The sequence below is a fragment of the Salminus brasiliensis genome, chromosome 1, assembly GCF_030463535.1.
Source record: "Salminus brasiliensis chromosome 1, fSalBra1.hap2, whole genome shotgun sequence".
NCBI lineage: Eukaryota > Metazoa > Chordata > Actinopteri > Characiformes > Bryconidae > Salminus > Salminus brasiliensis.
This window is the reverse complement of record NC_132878.1, coordinates 11,139,925-11,160,622: the sequence shown is the minus strand read 5'-3', so window position 1 is coordinate 11,160,622 and position 20,698 is coordinate 11,139,925. Positions and strand designations below refer to the sequence as shown.

Below are 20,698 nucleotides of genomic sequence, written 5' to 3'. Positions count from 1 at the left end.
AGTGATGCAATGGAAGAACCACTTTTGGTTCCACAAAGATCCAATTTTGTGTGTGTGTGTGTGTGTGTGTGCGCGCAAAGATCCTATTAAAGGTCCTTTACATCTCTTTTACAAAAATGATTCTTTATGCAATCAAAAATGGTTCCTCTCTGGCATCAATTAAAGATCGCTTTATTTTTAAGAGTGTACCCTCAGAGACTGTGGTACCGCCTGCTTTGACAGGAAAGGGCTGTCCATCAGTTAGCCCTGAAAGGTGCAGGCAGCTTTCATTACTGATGACTCAAATTGGACTGGAAACAAAAAATCTTTTGCAATAAAAAAAAAACATGAACATGCAGACAGCCAATCACAAGGCTAGTTTTCTGACAACATGCCAGGTGGTCAAAGAATATGGAGTAGAACTTAAGGAGTACAGCTCCTTAAAATCCTGTGTGTATCTTTCATATGCCCTAACCACTGGACCACTAAGCCAGGGAGAGAGATTAATGGACTAGAACTTGATCATATCATGCATCATGTATCATTTTAGTACTTTTTCTTTTACCTAGTACCATTTTTCACAATGTCCGAAGGTCTAGAAACTAGAAGGATCTCACAGGCCTATATTTCTCTCTTTGGCGTCTTGGTCAGGTGGCCAGGATCCAAAGGTCTGCCCTCTTTCCCCTCGTTCTGCACCGTCGACAGAATTTTCAGGACACTGCTCTCCTACCGCATCAGCAAATGAGGAGGAGGCAAAAGTACAAGGGAGCACTTACCAAAATAACATCGCCCTGTCCCTCAAACTAGACACACACACACACACACACACACACACACACACACACACACACTCACTACAGGACTAAAGAATGGAAGCCAGCATTCATTTTTTAGTAGTTTTCAAAGCATCAATTTGTCAAACCAACACAACACACTTACTGACTTTTATCCCCAACATATCCCAGTGGTCTGCAGTGATGTCCACTCCCAGACATAAAGGTGTTTTAAAGGTTATTTGAAACATCCATGAAGATGTGAGAGTGTAAAGACCCTTTTAAAAGTCTGAAGAGTTTACTCTTATTCTGATGACACCCTTTTTTTAGATCGCTCAGACCACAGGTGTTGGAGGTGGTGAGAGACGGATCCACACTTCACTTCTTCAATTACCAATAACAGCACCTGCAAGACAACGCCTTCTCCTCTGTTACTGCAGATCAATCATAGCCTTTCATCTCTGAAACCTCGTCTCAAAACATGAATAAACAGTGCTCAAGTTACATCACTGCTGGTTCTAAAAGACGGGAGCCACTGGCAGGTCCAGCTTCTGCAAACTGTCCTCTCAATCATCACCCAGGTCACACTCTTCTCCTCAGATGGCAATAAAAAGATAAACAGCTGCTGAAAGAAGCCTCCAGAAGAGCGTGATAGAGAGAGAACACAGCCTCATCAATCAAAGTCGCTCAGCAAACAGAAAACACTTTACTGCCACTCCTTCTCGGAGACAGTCCATGTCATGTGATGGACTTGATGACATACAGAGGTCACATTTCTTTTTACAGCAACAATATGTTTACAGGGTGCTGTAAATGCAGGGTTAGCTGTCTTCCTTGACCTCCTATGTTCTCTCTAATTGCATTCTGTTTTATTTTAATGGTCATTTTTGCATTTTGTCTTATTTTAGTTATTGCATTTTGTCTTATTGTAAAGATTTTTTTGCATTTTGGCTTATTGTAAAGATTTTTATATATTTATATAAAAATATATTTTAAGGATTTTTACATTTTACATTTTTACGTTCTTGCATTTGGACTTTTTTTGGAAAATTATGCTTTGTGTCTTATTTAAAGGACCATTTAAGGATTGTTTGGCTTAATTTAAAGTTCTTGTTTTACATTTTGTTATAATTTTGATTTGTTTATTTTTAAGATTTGTCTGCATTTCATTTTTTTCACTTTTTTTATTTTGTCTTACTTGAATTTATTTTCATTTTGCATTTGTTAAAGATTTGTATGCATTGTATCCTTGTTTTAAGGCTTTTTTTGCTTTTTAAGCAGTGCACTATATTACAGCTACGTGAATGGACAAGCTTGATCTGATTTTATTTTTTTTTTTTAACAATACATTAACATTATTTTTTATGTTCACATGAACCTGAACACAAAAAACATGTGATTTCTATACATTGCAATGACAAAGTATTTGTCCCCTGCTGATTTCCTCCATCTTAGCATATCTATCACACTAAATATTTTCAGATCCTCATCCAAAATGTTACAGAGAACAAGGAGAAACTGCTTGTTTAAGGTCCTGCCCCAGAATCTCAATGGGATTAGGACTAGGCATTTTGTGTCTTTAAAGCCATTCAGAGGTGGACTTGCACTTGAGCTTCAGATCAAAGCCTGATGACAGTTATGATCCTACAGAGCAGATTTCAGGATTCCACCCATTTCAGCAAGTCTTCCAGGCCACACCGTAATCACACCATCACCACCATGACTGACTGCTGATATTGTGTTCTTATGGTTAAATGCTGTGTCAGAGACAGAACTGCAACAGGACCCGTCTTCCAAAAGAACATTCTTCCAAAAGAAATTGAGGGTCATCAAGATGTACTTTCTCTTGGTAGGCAGTGTTTAGTTTTTGCTTATCGTCCTGATGGTGGAATCGTGAAAGCAGACTTTATCTGAGGTGAGCAAGGCTTGCAGTTACTTAGACATTTTCCTGGGATTTTTTGGGTACGCCAAGCACTTCTGGGAAGATTCACTATCAGTCCAAGTTCTCTCCGTTTGAAGATAATGGTTTGTGGTCTGCTTGGAGTCCTAGAACTTTAGAAATGGCTTCCTAACCCTTTGTGGAGTGATGTACTTCAACAGCTTACCTCTTCTGGAATACCTTGCTCTCATTTATACAGCTCTGGATTCCTAGAGGCTCTCAATGGGAGCTAGAGCTGTATTTTTTTCTCTTGGTTGAGGTACTTTGCTGCTGGCTGATTTATTAATTGGTCCGCAGCAAGCACCGTCCAGAGTAGTTTAAGGGAAGGCGCCTCAAGTTTTACCATTAAAATTCAAGCTGTATTTAAATGAGAGGGCTCTAATTATGGATCTATCAACCAAGGCATAGAGGGCTTATAATAATAGGGCAGTGTAGACCCACTCTACTTTACCACAACACAGATAAGTGGCTCAAACAAGGGCCCAGACATTCCACTAATGAACTTTTAACTAGGCCCTGGCTATTATTAGTACCATAGACTGAATGTGGGTCAGCAATTCTGAAGTTTAAACATCAGTATAATGTACTAAAAGAAAGCAACTTACAATACATGTTAAGTTGCACCCATTGCTGACACAATTGTGCAAACACACACAGCTTGTCTAGTCCTTGTAGAAAAGTCCTGCCAAAAAATTACAGAAACATGAACCCGTTGGCTCCATACCTAATGCCAGGCATGAGCTAGAGGTGAATAAATCCACCCAGCATCGAGCTGTGGAACAGTGGATCTGTATTCTCTGGAATTATGGATGGTACTCCATCCAGTACTTTTGAAATGAGATGGGGGGGGGGGTTGGGGATGAGGTAGCATGATGATTGTCCAACACTCTGACCTCACTAAGGCTCTTTCGCTGAATTCAATCAGATCCTTACAGCAATTCTCCTCCAGAATCTAGTGTAAAGCCTTCCCAGGACAGTAGAGACTGTTACTCCAACAAAAGCAGGATAACCCCCTTTTTTAAAACCTTGATTTCGGACAAAACAATGCATGAGCAGATGTCCCAAGACTTTTGTCCATATTTAGATGAATATTGTAATAAAAAGGACACAGTAATTGAGGTGTGCCAAAACGGTTTCACACTTATGGATGTCTAGCTGCAAATACAGAAGCCATCAACTGACTGCAGTCATGAATCTTGTGCTCATGGACCCTGCTCAGATCTTCATGCTGAACATTAGAAGTTCATAGAAGTTCTACAGACATGAAGCTTATGTAAATACCCTACCCTGTACTGCTTAACAGTACAAGGGATATGGTATACTGGTATAAAAACAACCCACAGAACACAGCAAATGCACATGCAGAGAAGCGCACACACACACACACACACACACACACACACACACACACACACACACACACACACACACACACACACACACACACACACACACACACACACACACACACACACACACACTGCAGGAATTCCAGGGAGGGACTTCATTCCAAACATGACCAGACAGGACTAGGGAGGTTCACTACATCATTGAGTATGTAGGCTACAATCCCTGAAACTATGCTTACTAGAACATTCTCTCTCTCCCTCTCTTTCTCTCTTCGCATCGTGATATTTGAAGCGGACAGAGTGTCTTAAGAAACCTGAAACAGCTTGTTCTGATAGAACCCTTCTGTTCTGAGCTCAGATTCCCAAAAGGATTGTAGCATTAAGATTATCTTAGCTGGTTGAGAGAGAGTTCAACGTAATGCTCTCTCGACCATTTAAAACAAGCTTTGTGGTAAGATGCTTTTGGGAAACGTAGCCCTGCTCTGTTTCCCCTAAAAGCACACTGAAAGGAACCTTACATTGTACCGTAAGCCTGAACACGTACATGCTGACTATTTAACCGTTCTTTTAGTATAACGCACTCAAGCAGACGCTAATAAGTAAATAAGGGTCGTGTCTGCACCAGTATGCCGTCTGCATATACAGTACATGCATGAATACTGATTCAATCTAGAAGGCTGTTACACTTCTTAACACAGAGTTCTGTATATAAATTACAAGTCTTCACGACCTCAGAATCTCCAAAATCACAGGTATTTTGTTGGAGTAACTGTCTCTACTGTCCAGGGAAGGCTTTCGGCTAGATCTTGGAGCATTGCTGTGAGCATTTGATTGCATTCAGTGACAAGAGCATTAGTTAGGTCAGTATGTTGGATGATCACCACCCCAACTCATCCCAAAATCATTGGACAAAGCATCAGCCATCATTCCAAAGAACACAGCTCTACTGCTCTACAGCTCAATGCTGGGGAGGGCTTTATACCCCCTCTAGCCCACGCCTGGGATTGGGCATGGTGTTCATGTTTATCTGCACCAGAGACAAGCTGTGTTTTTGCAAATCAGTGTCAGCACTGAGTGAAGCTTAACAGTAGCAGAATGCATTCATTGGTAGGGGTGTCCACAAAAATTTGGACATATTGTTTCTACAGACAGAAAGACAGATATAAAGAGAGGATAGACTACTGGATGGATGGAAGGATGAGAGAGAGAGAGAGAGAGAGAGAGAGAGAGAGAGAGAGAGAGAGAAAGAGAGAAAGAGAGAGAGAAAGAGAGAAAGAGAGAAAGAGAGAGAGAAAGAGAAAGGATGTTCTGGTCAGACTCTTACCTTTGAAAAAGCCTTTCCACCCTTGAGCTCCTATAAAACAGAGAGAGAGAGAGAGAGAGAGAGAGAGAGAGACATGAGAGACATGAGAGACAATGGGAACCGTTATGCAATCAGTTAGCCATCACCATGGTGACCATACAGGGAACTGAGTTTAAGCATGAAGCGAATGAAACAAGGCTCCCGGCACAGCAGACTATTACACCATATACATCATTTACTACAGAAACAGCTCATATCGTCTCATACTGATATTCCAACACATCATGCACATAATAATAAAGCACTGCTATTACAATTATTCAGTTATTCAGTGTATATACATGTAATAATACATAATACATGACATGGACATGTAAGTAGCATTCACAGAAAGTGCCACAGTATATTACATTAGATCAGTTACATCAGCTTGCAGATATCATTTTAGCTGTCACTATCGATTACATACACGGTCATACCAAAAACCACCCTTGGTTTGGAATACACTAGGCCCATAATGTAGTTCACCTGCTTCTCTGCATACTTTTTAAATATTAGATTATTATTATTATTATTATTATTATTATTATTATTATTACTACTACTACTACTACTATTGTTATGTAATTGTACTCTAAATGCTGTTTAAATATACATTTTATTATAAACATATTTAAAGTATTCCATACTGTAGTTCACCTGCTTCTCTGCATACTTTTTAAATATTAGATTATTATTATTATTATTACTACTACTACTACTACTATTGTTGTTATGTAATTGTACTCTAAATGCTGTTTAAATATACATTTTATTATAAACATATTTAAAGTATTCCATACTGTAGTTCACCTGCTTCTCTGCATACTTTTTAAATACTAGATTATTATTATTATTATTATTATTATTACTACTACTACTACTACTACTACTATTGTTGTCATTTGTACTCTAAATGCTGTTTAAATATATATTGTATTATTAATGTATTTAAAGGCATATAATGTATGTACTCCTTGCTAGGCCTAAAAACTAGCCTATGTATATGCGCTCCTGAAACGCATGTGGTTGCGTATGTGTGCTTGTACCTTTCTCACAGACACTCGGCAGATGCAGGGGTCCAGAACACCTGTTGTAGGATTGGCACTCATCTTACACACGAAGGGGAACTTCTTTCGCCAGCGAACACAGTTCTCCTGCACCTCTTGCCTGAGAGAGAGAGAGAAAGAGACAAGAGACAAAGAAAGAGATCAGTGAATATCTCCTCCACCATCCACATCATCATCATCATCGTCCTCGTCATCATCATCATCATCACCACCATCATAATGTCATCTTCACCACCACTATGATTATAATGATCACAGTCATCATAAATATGGTCGTCACTGCAAATTGCACGCATTACTTACACATGTATCGCTCACACAGATCAGCACTCTCAGAGCTCTGTGCTCATAAACACATGGTTCTGCCTTTGCATCCATTCTGCACTCAGGTCAGGACATTTGCTCTTATGGACAAATGGCTGCTGTAACTCATGCAAGCTGGGCTGACTGCACAACATTTAAAAAATTGACTGGGGAAATTTCAGTACAATAAACATGTCCTGATTTGGCAGAGCTCTAATGATATACACACTACACGGGTTGGTCAGAGAGAGATTCGTTTACTGATTTGGTGAAACCCGACTGAACCGAATTTGGGGTTGTAGAACTGAACTGCTAAGTCTGCTTAGATGAGGCTAATTTAGTCAAAATGAATATTAAGATATTACCATATATTCAAATGTGGTGTTTTATACAGCCTTATAGCAGCTTCGATAGTACACTGTACGCTTCCTGTACAGCCCTGTACTAGCAGTTAATGTTCTCCTCCAAGCGTGGATAGCTGAACAATGATGTTACAGAATTCCTATATCAGAGCAATCCTGAAAGACTACAGATTACAGAAGTTCCTGAAGGTCTGAGACAAATCTTTTCAACCAGCACCAACAAGCAGAAAATGGGCTTCTACTTCAAATCAAGATCAACTGGTTTGAGATATATCTCAAGCTCTTCACATGAGCAGCACATACACTAGGCCTAACCTCAACCACTGGAAGGTGCCAATCACAGCTAAAGCCGACCAGCCAGGCTGGTGACCAGGGTACTAAAGATGTCAGAGAGAAGCCATCCATCACACTGCTCTTGATTTGTCACTCCTCTCTTTCCCTCTCCTCACTATCTTCTAATGAAAGTTGGTCAGTAGGTCACTCACTTGTGTTCTTTCCTATTAATCCTTTCCTAAAGTTCTCTCTCAATTGTTTAGGGCACCTAAAACTAAGCATTTGTAAAAGCAAGTCCATAATCAGGCACTATAAGTGCTTGAACCCACCCCCACGCTTTCCCTTTTGATAGTGCATTTCCACAGTTCATATCAAAGCTTTAAAGCATGTGCCTCCTCTGGATTAAGCTCTCAGGCTAATGCAGCAGATATGACCCTCACCCCCTTCTCAGATTCCTGCTGTTTTAAGGGCAGATGTGTTGCTCTGTCCTTTGGCCTACTGGCTGGTCGGCACTGTGCCAAGGCATCTGCCTCCGATATCTGCTAATGCATCAGAAAGACAGTTTCCGAACTTATCTATCTACACTGCTGCTAGTACGCATGGGTGGCCCTGACCAAACCGGCCTTAAGCCAAAAAAACACGCACACACACACACACACACACACACACGCACACACGCACACCACAGGATATATCGCAACCCAACCTGTGAGGTCGTAATAGTCAGTGAGAGCCAGACACTTCCGTCTGAGAAGAGACAGTTAACAAACGACTTCAACGGTTAATGACAGGAGAAACGGTTCCCAAACGCTCATAATTTTTCATCTGACACAGAAGTGTCTCCATTTCTCAAAAGCAAAAGTAGTAAGTAGCTAAAAATGGTAAAATGTGAATAAAATGTCCAAAATGTCATAAAATAACAATATATGCAGCAGCAGCTGTGCTTTAAAGTGTTCTGATCCAATAACATAAAATCCCACATGCTGCAGCCACAGGCTAATATACTAGCTCTGTTGATAACTACATACACTATATAGACTAAAGTATTGGGACACCTGCTCATTCTTTGTTTCTTCCAAAATCAAGGGTATTGAAGATAGTTTATCCTGTTTTTGTTGGAGTATCAGCCTCTACTATTCAGGGAAGGTTTTCTATTAGATTTTGGAGCACTGCTACATAGACCTGACACAGTTAAACAGCTCCACAGCTCAGTGCCTGTGCCTGGCATTAGACATGGTGCTAATAGGTTTATGTTCATTTGTTTGTTCATATGTTCAGAGAGTCCTATTCTACTGGTAAAACTTCTCTACAGGAACTAGATAAGATGTGTATGTGCATTTGCACATCTGTGGCGCAACCTAAAGTAGAATATATAGTGCAGCATAAGCCTATACATCAGCATGAAAAAGTGCCACGACGATGCCAGAACCCAATCAATAATAGCAGGTTCCAGGGGCATCGTTCCTTGCATAAATGAAACACTGGGGTAGGTGCTGTGGAATTATTTACTTTTTTATTTATAGATATTTATATCACTTAGTTCAACAACTACACTAATTCAAGTCATGCTCAAATATCAACAGGTCAACCAAACGGACTCCGAGGCTACTTTTTCTAGAATGATACTCTGTCTAGTCTTCTCAAGCAAACAATTTCATCCACAGGATGCGTTTCCAACATCGAGGAAAAGGAAACTCTCTTTGTTTATAGATGTGTCAACATACAATTAGGTTTGACACCTGGCCCAACCATCCACCTGCGGCCTTAGAAGACAACATTCAAAGGCTCAGTCACACAAACATGCCAAAATTGACGTGCTCCTCTCCTCTTCATGACAGGAGGTAGCAAAAGCCCACCTGGTTTCCTTACAACTCCTTCCAGAGCTCACGCACACCCACACACCTGCAATAACCCACGGCCTACAGAACAGAGGAAAAACCAAAAATCGCAAATGTTTGATCCTCCCAGTGGGTGGAATCATCACAGACTGTGGAGGATGGAGGAAAAAGGAAGTTGAAGGACGTCAAGTTGAGGTCAACTGGAGTGGACAGGATGAGGTAAAGATGTTGTTGACAAAGAAAAAATGCTCTGTCAAGGGACATCTTTGTCCTGCTAACACATGTTCTAACACAGTTCTCATACGTCTTGTTTATTCCACTGAGTTTTACTCATGAAGTTTGTGTGCTTTTACAAACCGTAAACAGTTATAATTAATTTATTCGTTACCATTCCCCAACCTCTCTATCCCTCATAATTATAAAGGCTGGTTTAGTTACTGTGCCCTCGAGACTGATACGTGTAAACAACCCCAGTTCTGATTTTCAGCCTCAATCAAAAGGAGGAGCTGAACTTGTCACTGTACCTTCTATTTCCTCTAGATTGCTTCAATCACCAGAAAGTCATGTATTAATACCAATCAGCCAACATTAGCACCACTTGTCTAATACTAAGTAGGTCCCCTTTGTGCCGCCACAACAGATCTGACCATTTGAAGACCTTTGAAGGTGTCCTGTGGCACCAACTGGCACCAAGGCTTTAGCAGCTGATCCTTTAAGTCCTGTAAGTTGTGAGGTGGGGCCTCCATGGATCGTATCAATGGACCTTGATACGGTAGGTACCCATGACCCATGTTTTTTCTTGGAACACGTTTGGAAGGTACGGACCACTGCATGCCAGAAAAACCCCACAAACCCTACTTGTCTGATGTTTTGGAGATGTTCTCAGCCAGTCATGTGGCCATCACAGTTTGGTCATTGTCAATGTATCTCAGATCCTTATGCTTGCTTATCTTTCCTGCTTTAAACACATCACCTTCAAGAACTGACTGTTTATTTACTTCTAATATCTGAATAGATACAAATCATACAGTACACTCATACAGTACGTTTTACATCACTGTGTTCATTACAACAGCTCCAAAGCTCTCCTCATAGGAGTCTAGTATTATTAATAGTTATCATATCGGCACCTGGTTTGGTAAATAGGCGCTTAATGATGTTACATCAGGTGAGCTGCGGATACAATATAATTAATCCAAGCTATGTTACTTTTTACCCTCTTTATGTTTACCTGCATCTGTTCTAATGTGATCCAGAGTTTTTTACAGGCTAAAACTCTCACTGATGATATATATATATACATATATATATATAGTATGCTTTGGTGTGGCAGAGTGAACTGATGAACAGGCAAAACAATCTACCACTGACTTTCAACAAATAAACGTGTGTAAGCTACAGTATCTCATCACTCTACACATTCTGTGGTCCAATTCTTTACCAGGTCCCCTTTAATACCTACTACTCTAAACTACTGCTGAGCAAAATGATCAAAAATGCTCAGTCACCACTGTCCCTTCAGTATTTCAGTTCAGGCCTTTTACAGGCCCTCATGAAAGCTCTTCATAGCAAAATCCCCTTGGTCACACAATGATTGCAAAACCGTGGACTTTCTCTCCTTTGGACACGTTTATCCACACATATTCAGTTCTGGTGGAGATACTCTCTCACATAGCCTCAATAAACGTAACCCAGCAGTAGATAAGAAGACTGACTCAGACTCACAGAGACATAAGCACAGATTAGGGGTTGGCATAGTTCAGATAAACTATACAAAATATTACACACACACAGACACACCCACACACACACTGAAAATATAAGCTTAATCAAAAAGTAAGACAACACCACAATTATTATCACTTGAACTTCATATTGTGATTATAAAATGTCATAATGAACGATGTCACAAACTCAATCTTCTGATACAGGAAAGTACAGTACAGCCAGCACATCCTGGGACCAATGCATTCTGTCCTAATGGACTCTTAACAGAAGTTACAGTAGATAAACTAGTTCAGGCACAGCTTTCCGAAGTACATTCAGAATCATACCCAGCTTATATGCAAGAATACGTATCCATCATAACGGCTGTAATTGTTGCTAATTATCTATGACAAAATCATAATCACTGGTTTGACGGATGCGTAATAATGTAAGCCAGGTGTGATTCATGTCCCGACATACAGGCCTTTATTCCTACACTAAATTATGCAATTTTAGAAATGACAGCTTCGAAACTCTTTACAACTTTACAAATCTCAAATGCTGTTACTAAGAATATGGATGTATTTCATCTATAATCTGTAATCTATTATCAAGAAAATATTTAGACTTTTATTTGAGGACTTTTTAAAAGGCTAAATTACTTCTTTTTACACACTTTATATAATATACTATATTTTTCCTTTTTTGTCATACTTCACTTTTTTAAAACATGGTTTAAACCTTGTTCTTTACATTGTGTCAACATTTGAATATAAATGGACCAATGGAAATACTCCATAATGACCTGGAATTAGAACTCCCATTGAAAGTAAAATTGCATTTGGAGATACAAGTCTTTTGCAGGCAAAGATGATATAGTGTGTATACCTTGTATGCAAAGGTTTTGGTACGTCCTAGTCAAAAGACCTATTTTGTTGATTTTCTAAAAATAAATAATGGAACAGATCCTTTATTTTATTAATTTAACATATATATATATATATATATATACAGTGAGTCCAAGAAGTATTTGATCCCTTGCTGATTTTCTTTGTTTGCCCACTAATAAAGACACTATCCTTCTGCACTTTTAATGGTAGATATATTCTAACATGGAGAGACAGAATATCAAGACAAAAATCCAGAATATAATTTTAAAGAATATATTTTAATTAATTTGTATTTCAATGAGGAAAATAAGTATTTGATCCCTCTTGCCAAACACACTCAATACTTAGTGGCAAAGCCTTTGTTTGCAAGCACAGCGGTGAGACGTTTGTTGTAGTTAACCACAAGTTTAGCACACACACCAGGGGGAATTTTGGCCCACTCTTCTTTGCAGATCCTCTCTAAATCATGAAGGTTGGTGGGCTGTCGCTTGGCAACTCTGACCTTCAGCTCCCTCCATAGATTTTCGATCGGATTGAGGTCTGGCGACTGGCTGGGCCACTCCATGACCTTAATGTGATTTTTCTTGAGCCAATCCTTTGTTGCCTTTGCTGTATGTTTAGGGTCGTTATCATGTTGGAAGACCCAACCACGGCCCATTTTCAGATCCCTGGCAGAGGGGAGGAGGTTGTCCCTCAGGATTGTGCGGTACATGGCTCCATCCATCTTCCCAGTGATGCGGTGAAGTAGCCCTGTACCCTTGGCAGAGAAACACCCCCAAAACATTATGCTTCCACCTCCATGCTTGACGGTGGGCACAGTGTTCTTGGGGTCATAGGCAGCATTTTTCTTCCTCCACACATGGCGGGTGGAGTTGAGGCCAAAAAGTTCAATTTTGGTCTCGTCTGACCACAAAACCTTCTCCCAATAACTTGGTTCATCTTTCAAATGATCATTGGCATACTTGAGGCGCGCCTCCACATGTGCTCTCTTCAGCAGGGGTACCTTTCGGGCACTGCAGGATGTGAATCTATTGTTGCGCAAAGTGTTGCCAATTGTTTCCTTGCAAACTGTGGTCCCAGCTGCCTTCAGGTCATTTGCTAACTCCTGCCGAGTGGTTGCAGGACGATTTCTGACTGTTCTCAGCATCATTGCCACCCCACGAGGCGAAATCTTCTTTGGAGCACCGGGCCGAGGTCTGTTGATTGTCATGTTATACTCTTTAAACTTTCTGATAATTGCACCAATAGTTGTTACTTTCACATCCAACACCTTACTAATCTTTTTGTAGCCCATTCCAGCTTTGTGAAGGTCAACAATTCTGACTCTGAGGTCCTGTGACAGCTCTTTGGTTTTACCCATGTTGGAGACTTGAAATCTGTGTGATCTGTCTGATTCTGTGGACAGGTGTTTTTCACACAAGTGATTAGTGAGAACAGGTGGCTTCAGGTCAGGTAACAAGTTGATTGGGAGTGTCTAACTGGTCTGTAAAAGCCAGAACTGCTAATGAATACTAAGGGATCAAATACTTATTTCACTCCATGAAATACAAATCAATTAATATATATTCCTTAGATTTATTTTCTGGATTTTCTTTTTAATATTCTGTCTCTCCATGTAAGAATACATCTACCATTAAAAGTATAGAATGATCATGTCTTTATTAGTGGGCCAACGAAGAAAATCAGCAAGGGATCAAATACTTCTTGGACTCACTGTATATATATATATATTACAATTATATAAAAATTATATAAAAGTTTCTTTTTTCATTATGTTAAATTTAGCAAAGTTTCTCACTCATGTCATTGACACAAGGGTGTCCAAATGTTTTGTAACTGTATAGCTGTAATACATTATTATTACTGTTATTACTTTTTTATTTTTGTTTATACCATTTATATGAATAATAATAACAAAACATAATTGTATTATTATTATCGCATGTTTTATTCAGTAAACCAATTCAGTAAACCATTTATCATTACAACCCTTCAAATCTTGCTGTTCTTCTTGATTTACTGTACATTAAACATAAATGAAGAGGGAATCAGCAGGCCTACAGAATACACAACAACTCTGATCAGCAGCTCTGATAGACAGTTTAAATGTAAAGAAAGAGAACACACTACAAAAGCAGATTTCGTCCACTAGCTCAGTGAGGTCCAGTTGCACCCAATTACAGTCTCATAAACAAGCAGCCAGTCCCGCCAGACTAACAGTTCATTACACAAATAATGACTATGATTACATCATTAGAGCTAACCTGGCCGGGGACTTCTGAAATAGCAGGCCTGCTCATTAGCCGAGGGATCACAGTGTGTGTGTGTGTGTGTGTGTGTGTGTGTGTGTGTGTGTGTGTGTGTGTGTTTGTGTTTGTGTGTGGTATGTGTCTGTCTGTGGATGGCACGTGTCTATCCAGTCACGCACTGCTCTCATCCCTCCGCGGATGCAGGTGCTTTTGATTCACGCACTCGCTCTCCCTCTTTCTGGCCTGACTCTGAACCGTAGACATTGAATCTTGCGTGTGAAATGGCGACTATTTGTCATTCATGTCTCTGCGTGTGTGTACACTCAAAAGTGTATGCTGCGGAAGGAAATAATAAGGGGATCGCAGCTTTGTGGTCAGAGATGTGAGCTTGTAATTTATGGGTTAGTGGCTTGGGGCCGAGCGCTGTTGGACAGAGATGCTGTGCAGCAAAGAAACTCAGTCTTTAAAAATGTAACCAAATGTTTGTGGACACTCCTTTTAATTAATGCATTCAGCTACGTTACTTTAAGTTGCATTGCTAATACAGATGCAAATGCACACACACACACACACACACACACACACACACACACACACACACACACACACACACACACACACACAGCTTGTCTAGTCCCTGCAGAGAAGTACTGCCAATAAATATGGACTCTGAAGCAGATATACATCATGAACCTATTGGCACCATGTCTAATGATAGAGGGGTATGAAGCCCCCAGAATTGAGCTGTGGAGCAGTGGAACTGTGCTTCTCTGGGATGATGGATGGTGCTCCATCCAGTACTTTTGGGATAATGTTGGGAATGATGAGGTGGGGTGGTGATCATCTAACATCCTGACCTAACTAATACTCTTGTGGCTGAATACAATCAAATCTTCACAGCAATGCTCTAAAAAAAAGTAGAAAAACATCTTCCCTGGAAAGTAGAGAGAGACACAGTAAAGGAAACCTTGATTTTAGAAAAACAAAGAATGAGCAGGTGTCCCAATACTTTTGTCCAAATAGCATACTTTTCATTCTAGAGTTAGAAATTCCAGCATTGTGACAAAACTATTACTAATTACACCCATCCAATCATTCCTATGACTAGCAAACTAGCTAAGCTAACGAGCTCCCTGACTGTAGCAGCAGCAGCACTTGCTGTGAGAAACCTTGGTAACCACGTGGGTCATGGCAGCCAAAACCACAGAACCAATGACATCGGAGCAGAACCTCATGGTAGGAGAACTGCATTGGTCACCACAGCAGACGTAATGTCCACTGCATCGCAAAACAAATGTTTCCAACAGAGATGTGAGAGTATGCGGAACCTCTTAAAGGTCTAAAGAACCTACACTTGACGTAAAGGTTCTTTACCGATTATAAAGGTTCTTCACACTCGCATCTCATCGCCATTACAAACACGGTTCTGTATTTCTATTTTCTGGCACTGGTCAAAGAACCGTTTGATGCACCTACCATTTATTTTGAAGAGTGTAAAGAGTGTAAACGTTAACAGCAGGTTGGGACAGTATGTAGAAGGCTTAAGGCGTGGGGTAGCAGGTCAGAACATGTATGAGGAAATCTACAGCACCTGTTCAAGCACACAGAGCGGGAGGGGGGGCTTGTTGATAGTGCTGATAGTAAAAGAATGAGCAGACTGCAGCTACTGAATACGGGCATTAGCTTACACACATACTGAGAAACTCCAGGGAGTTCATAATGAAATTAAGACAGGCATGTATAGCACCGTGCCAGAAACACAGGCCAGACAAGAAAAACGTGTAACCCTTAATTCCCAGACTTACTACTCAGTAACACCAAACCATCTCAGATATTCTCAGGAGTTACAGGAGTGAGGAGTAGAAGCCTGGATCCCCTTTCTCAGACAGAATTTGGCCTCTAACTCATCCGTGCAGAGAAGGGTCTTGCGCAAGGGCCCAACAGTGGCAGCTTGCTGAGTCTCAACCCTGTCATCAATAGCTCTAAGGTTTTGCAAAGTCCTTTAAGGAACCATCTACAATAAACCTCTGACAGAACTGAGCCATGTGCTGGTCCAACCACCATATGATTAGCAAGAACCTGTGGTACAGTTTAGCTAGGTCCAAAGTGGTGGTGCACTGTTCTACTGTGCAGTGTTGCATGCACAAACAATCTTTACTGAAAATCTGGGCCCAACCTTTCACAAACATCTGTACAAGAACAGCCTTTAAAACTTCAACAAGTAAATGTTGGCTCTTTCTCGAGCACAGGTTTGGAAATGATTAAGCGAGCATCAAATATAAATTCATTATATGAATGTCAATCAGTGTTTCTTGAAATCCATGTTCTTCTGTAAAAAAAATACACAATGCAGACAAAAGTATTGGGACACATGCTCATTCGCTGTTTTTCTGAAATCAAGGGCATTAAAAAAGTTGAACGGTCTCTACTAACCAGGAAAGGCTTCTACTAGATTATAGAGCATTGCTTTGAGGATTTGATTGCATGCAGACAAGATGTGACAAGACTTTTAGTGAGGTCAGGATGTCGGATGATCACCATCCCACCTCATCCCTACCTCATTCCAAAAGTATTAGATGGAGAACCATCATTTCAGAGAACATGGTTCCACTGCTCCACAGCTCAATGGGGGGCATTATACCTCTCTGGCCTATGCCTGGCATTAGGCATGGTGCCAATAGGTTCATGTTTGTCTGCTCCAGTGAGTCCTATTCTATTGGCAATACTTCTCTACAGGGACTAGAAAAGCTGTGTGTGTGTATTTCCACGTCTGTGTGCAACTTAAACAGTTGAATGCATTCAATAGAAGGTGTGTCCACAAACATTTGGACATATAGTGTAGCTACTCACTTTCCAGGTAGACTAAGGCTTTTACACAGTACTGTCCACGTGTAGAGTACTCACACACACACACACACACACACATCTGTGTCAGATTGAAAAGGCAAGAAGCTCCAGAAGCATTCCTCATCTGGATCACATGAAGTACAGAGGAGGTGGGGGGATGGGCAAAAGCAAGGCGAGGAGCAGAACCAAGCAAAACACAGGAGAAACACTCGCTCACACGCTCACACACACACACACACACATCACACCACACTCCTTCATGGAGTTTATCTATAAGGCGGAGCTGGAAAAGCTGAGGCCCGGAGAACAATGTAATATGAACCCGAGGCAAAACAAGCAGCCTCCGTCCAAAACAACATGACCTATTCCAACAAAACACTCACGTCACTCACATCACTCAGCAAGCGGACCCTACTGTACACTTTCGCTCTCTGTGGCTATGCAGCTTTTTCAATGCTGTTTATGATAAAACAGCTTGCAAGTGATAGCTGACCAAAAAAATGACCAATATTTCCTTACAGTAAACAATATACAGCCAAATTACTGTCAAAAATAATTGTCTTAGGTTAATCTACTAGGCCTCTGAGCATCTGCACCTAAAAACTGTCACGGTGGACCTGAAAAAGAAGTATGCGTGCAATGTAAACTAATAAAAGTGAGACTGCCGGTCAAAAACAGTATCCTCTTTACCCTATCAAAGTTCGTACAGGTCATATTTTTATTGATACAGATACACACGCTTACATTCAATGAAATCTTTTAAAATAGAAGTCGCAGCAGTGGAATCTAGGCCCAGCATACAGCTATACAGAATGTTAGACTGGGAATACAGTGTCTTAGCCTCTTCTTTCCCAGTAAGGTGTGGGATATTCCAGTCTTTTCAAAGAACACTGAGTGACAGATTATTAGAAAGACCAATAACTTAAATAACGTGGCTGTGTACGTAGTACACAGTGCTTCATTGTATGTTATTCAGTGTTATTCATTATATGCTCCGATCAGCCATAACATTAGTACCACCTGCCTAAAACTGAGTAGGTCCGTGCTGCCACATAGACCCCTCAAACGACCTCTGAAGGTATCTTGCACTAAGACGATGGCAGCAGATCCTCCAAAGTACTGCAGGCTGTGAAATTGGGCCTCCATATCAATGAGCCTTGGGTGTCCAGGACCCTGTCGCGGGTTCACTGGTTGTCCTTTCTTGAACCACTTCAAGCATACTGGCCATGGCATACCAGAAAAAAAAAAAAAAACACAAGGCCTGCTTTGGAGATGCTCTGACCCAATCAGCCATCTAACCACCCCAATTAGGCCCCTGTGAAAGTGGCTCAGATTCTCACGCCTTCCCATTGTCCCTGCGTTTATCACCTTCACTTTGCTGCCTAATATATCCACGCCCTGACAGATGCCACTGTAGACTGCCAGTGTTGCTTATGTTGTGGCTAAACTCGCCCATTTCAAGCTTCTAACAGCCAAGTTACACTTGTTGTGTATACTGATGTTTTACAGTGACTTTCAGCAAAGATATGATCTAGCTTGGTTTCAGTCCTGTTCAAGCCAATTAGCCTATTAGCTAGTGTGAGATGAATGTGAGGTAATTTACACAGAAAGAATTAATGATCAATTAATTTTTCTAATCTAACACAATTAGCAAAGCAAAGCTGCCCTAGTAAACTACTGATGTGCGTGTTTTATAAGTTTTATGATTGGTCCTCAGAGAGCCAGGCCAGTAGCATTACCCTCTACTCCAACTATAACCAGCCACCTGCCAAAAGCTTCATCTGCCCACAATAACGCTCCTCCCTGCAATATCCCTGCAACCCTAGTGTTACTCCTCATCTACCCACAGCAGCATGTGCAAGTGGGATACGTGCTCCTGCTCAAAACGTGACCGACCGGGGAGCAACAACTGCAATGAATTATTGAAGCTGCCTTCAAAACATGTTGAAGACCAGAGAAGAGAGAGAGAGAGAGAGAGAGAGAGAGAGATAGTTCCTGTGACATGTGCAGCACTACTTTGTGCCGTAAAAGCTCGTATGCATATTTTATCACCCTTGCTTCATTTGGAGTCCTCCAGAAGAAATCCGGCCCTGCTCGTCACATTAGCATGGCTCTGCCATGTTCTCAGTAGTTATTTATGTTCATAAACTCATGAGGTCATGCTGCAAGCTTTCACATACAGTAGGAATAGGCAATGCGGCATAAATATTTGATCATGACACTTGATTATACACAATGTCTCAATATTTATGGTAGTGACTGGAAATTGCTTTGCTATTTTTATTCAACGGTATCTTCTTCTACAAGAATGTTTGCTGGCTAACAAGCAATTTGGGATATTGACAACGTTCCATCTCCAGAATGTTTGGTCAGATCAGGAACGCTGTTTTTTAATGACTTATAATTTCAGTGTAGCAGGCGTTTCGTAGTCCATTTTTTCCCCCAATAGGAATGAATGGTGGAATTTTGTGGACCGCCCTAGCAACAACATACCACGATCCTGTAATTATATGTAATCATAACATACTGTAAGGATTTATTTACAATATATAGTTCAAACTACCTGCCTTAAGACTTGATCAGTTTTTTAAAATATGAGGCAAACTGGACTTTTATTTTACACAAAGCTTGATGCTTGATGATGTTATGTTATGTGATCATTATAGGAATATATATTTTTTTTTAGAATTCTGGACAGTTTCTCACTAATTATTAAGAAAATAAATAAAATGTGTTGTCTATTTTACATAAAAATAGTTAGTTAAAGTACATTTGAATTATTTATATTCATTTTGATCCCACAAAAAATTTTATTCCAATGACAGCCATATCAATTGCACGGAAATCTTTCAATTTTGTTCTACCAACAATATGCTGATTTTGACTGAATGACAATGTGTGGTATTACTGAATACCACAGTTCATCTAAAAATGTGTTTAATGCATGCTTCTAAATTTTTGAATGTTACTGTATTTTTACTTTTCACTTTATTTCAGTCCTTCCCTCCACTCTACTCTTCTCTGTAGTTATGAACAGCCATGCCTAAATAGCTAAAATCCACTCTTTCATCAAAGATCGACTTGGCATGAACTGGGAGGTTGCATGCCAGTCATTCCAGCGTATAAGTGAAGGGATTGCTCTCCCAGTGTAAACACTCCCACAGAGCTCTCTGGATACGAACAGCACTCATTGCGGAGGTCCCTGACCCACAAGGCCTCCCACAGATCCAACTTATCAGAGGCTAGGATTTATTCATTCAGGTTTGGCAGTCTCTGTACTGCGTGGATCACATCAGAAATCCTAATTAGAGTTCATCAGTGTTCATCATTATATTGGTCTCTATAGTCCCGTACTTACTACAGCTACACTAGCTTGTTATGTTATGTTAACAACACTGAAGGCTACTCAGGCAATAGTACTACGGACAGCATATTGAAGTAATACATACTTAGATTGTTTACAGTGATTACAGTGATAACTATGCCACTGCAGTGCTAATAATTCCACTTTATCTTAATCTTCAACCAGAAATTTGGATCAGAATACCATGATTATCACTGCCACCAGCCCACAGGCCTACATTACACTTTATTTTACAATATAAATGGAATAATCAACCATAAGTAAGAATGACAGCACTAATCTAACCAATCACAGATGTTGTAGATAAGTTTATGTGGGTGTTTTGATGAGGGCACACATAATCCAGCAAGCATACGTTAATAATGAGGTCCCGTTCTCACCATGTGTCCTGGATGATCAGATCATAAGTGGCC

The 20,698-nt window shown here is 40.4% G+C and overlaps 1 protein-coding gene across 3 annotated transcripts in view; it reads right to left on the bottom strand.

The window, feature by feature from the left end:
* The window catches only part of eeig1b (estrogen-induced osteoclastogenesis regulator 1b), a 66,647-nt gene that overhangs the window by 16,325 nt on the left and 29,624 nt on the right, over positions 1-20,698 (bottom strand). For all 3 annotated transcript variants that reach the window (XM_072666459.1, XM_072666302.1, XM_072666376.1), the window contains 2 exons: positions 6,432-6,552; positions 5,365-5,394 (listed from right to left, as the gene is read on the bottom strand). In XM_072666459.1, the coding sequence (XP_072522560.1) occupies positions 5,365-5,394; positions 6,432-6,552 (151 nt within the window). The remainder of the gene's footprint in view (positions 1-5,364; positions 5,395-6,431; positions 6,553-20,698) is intronic.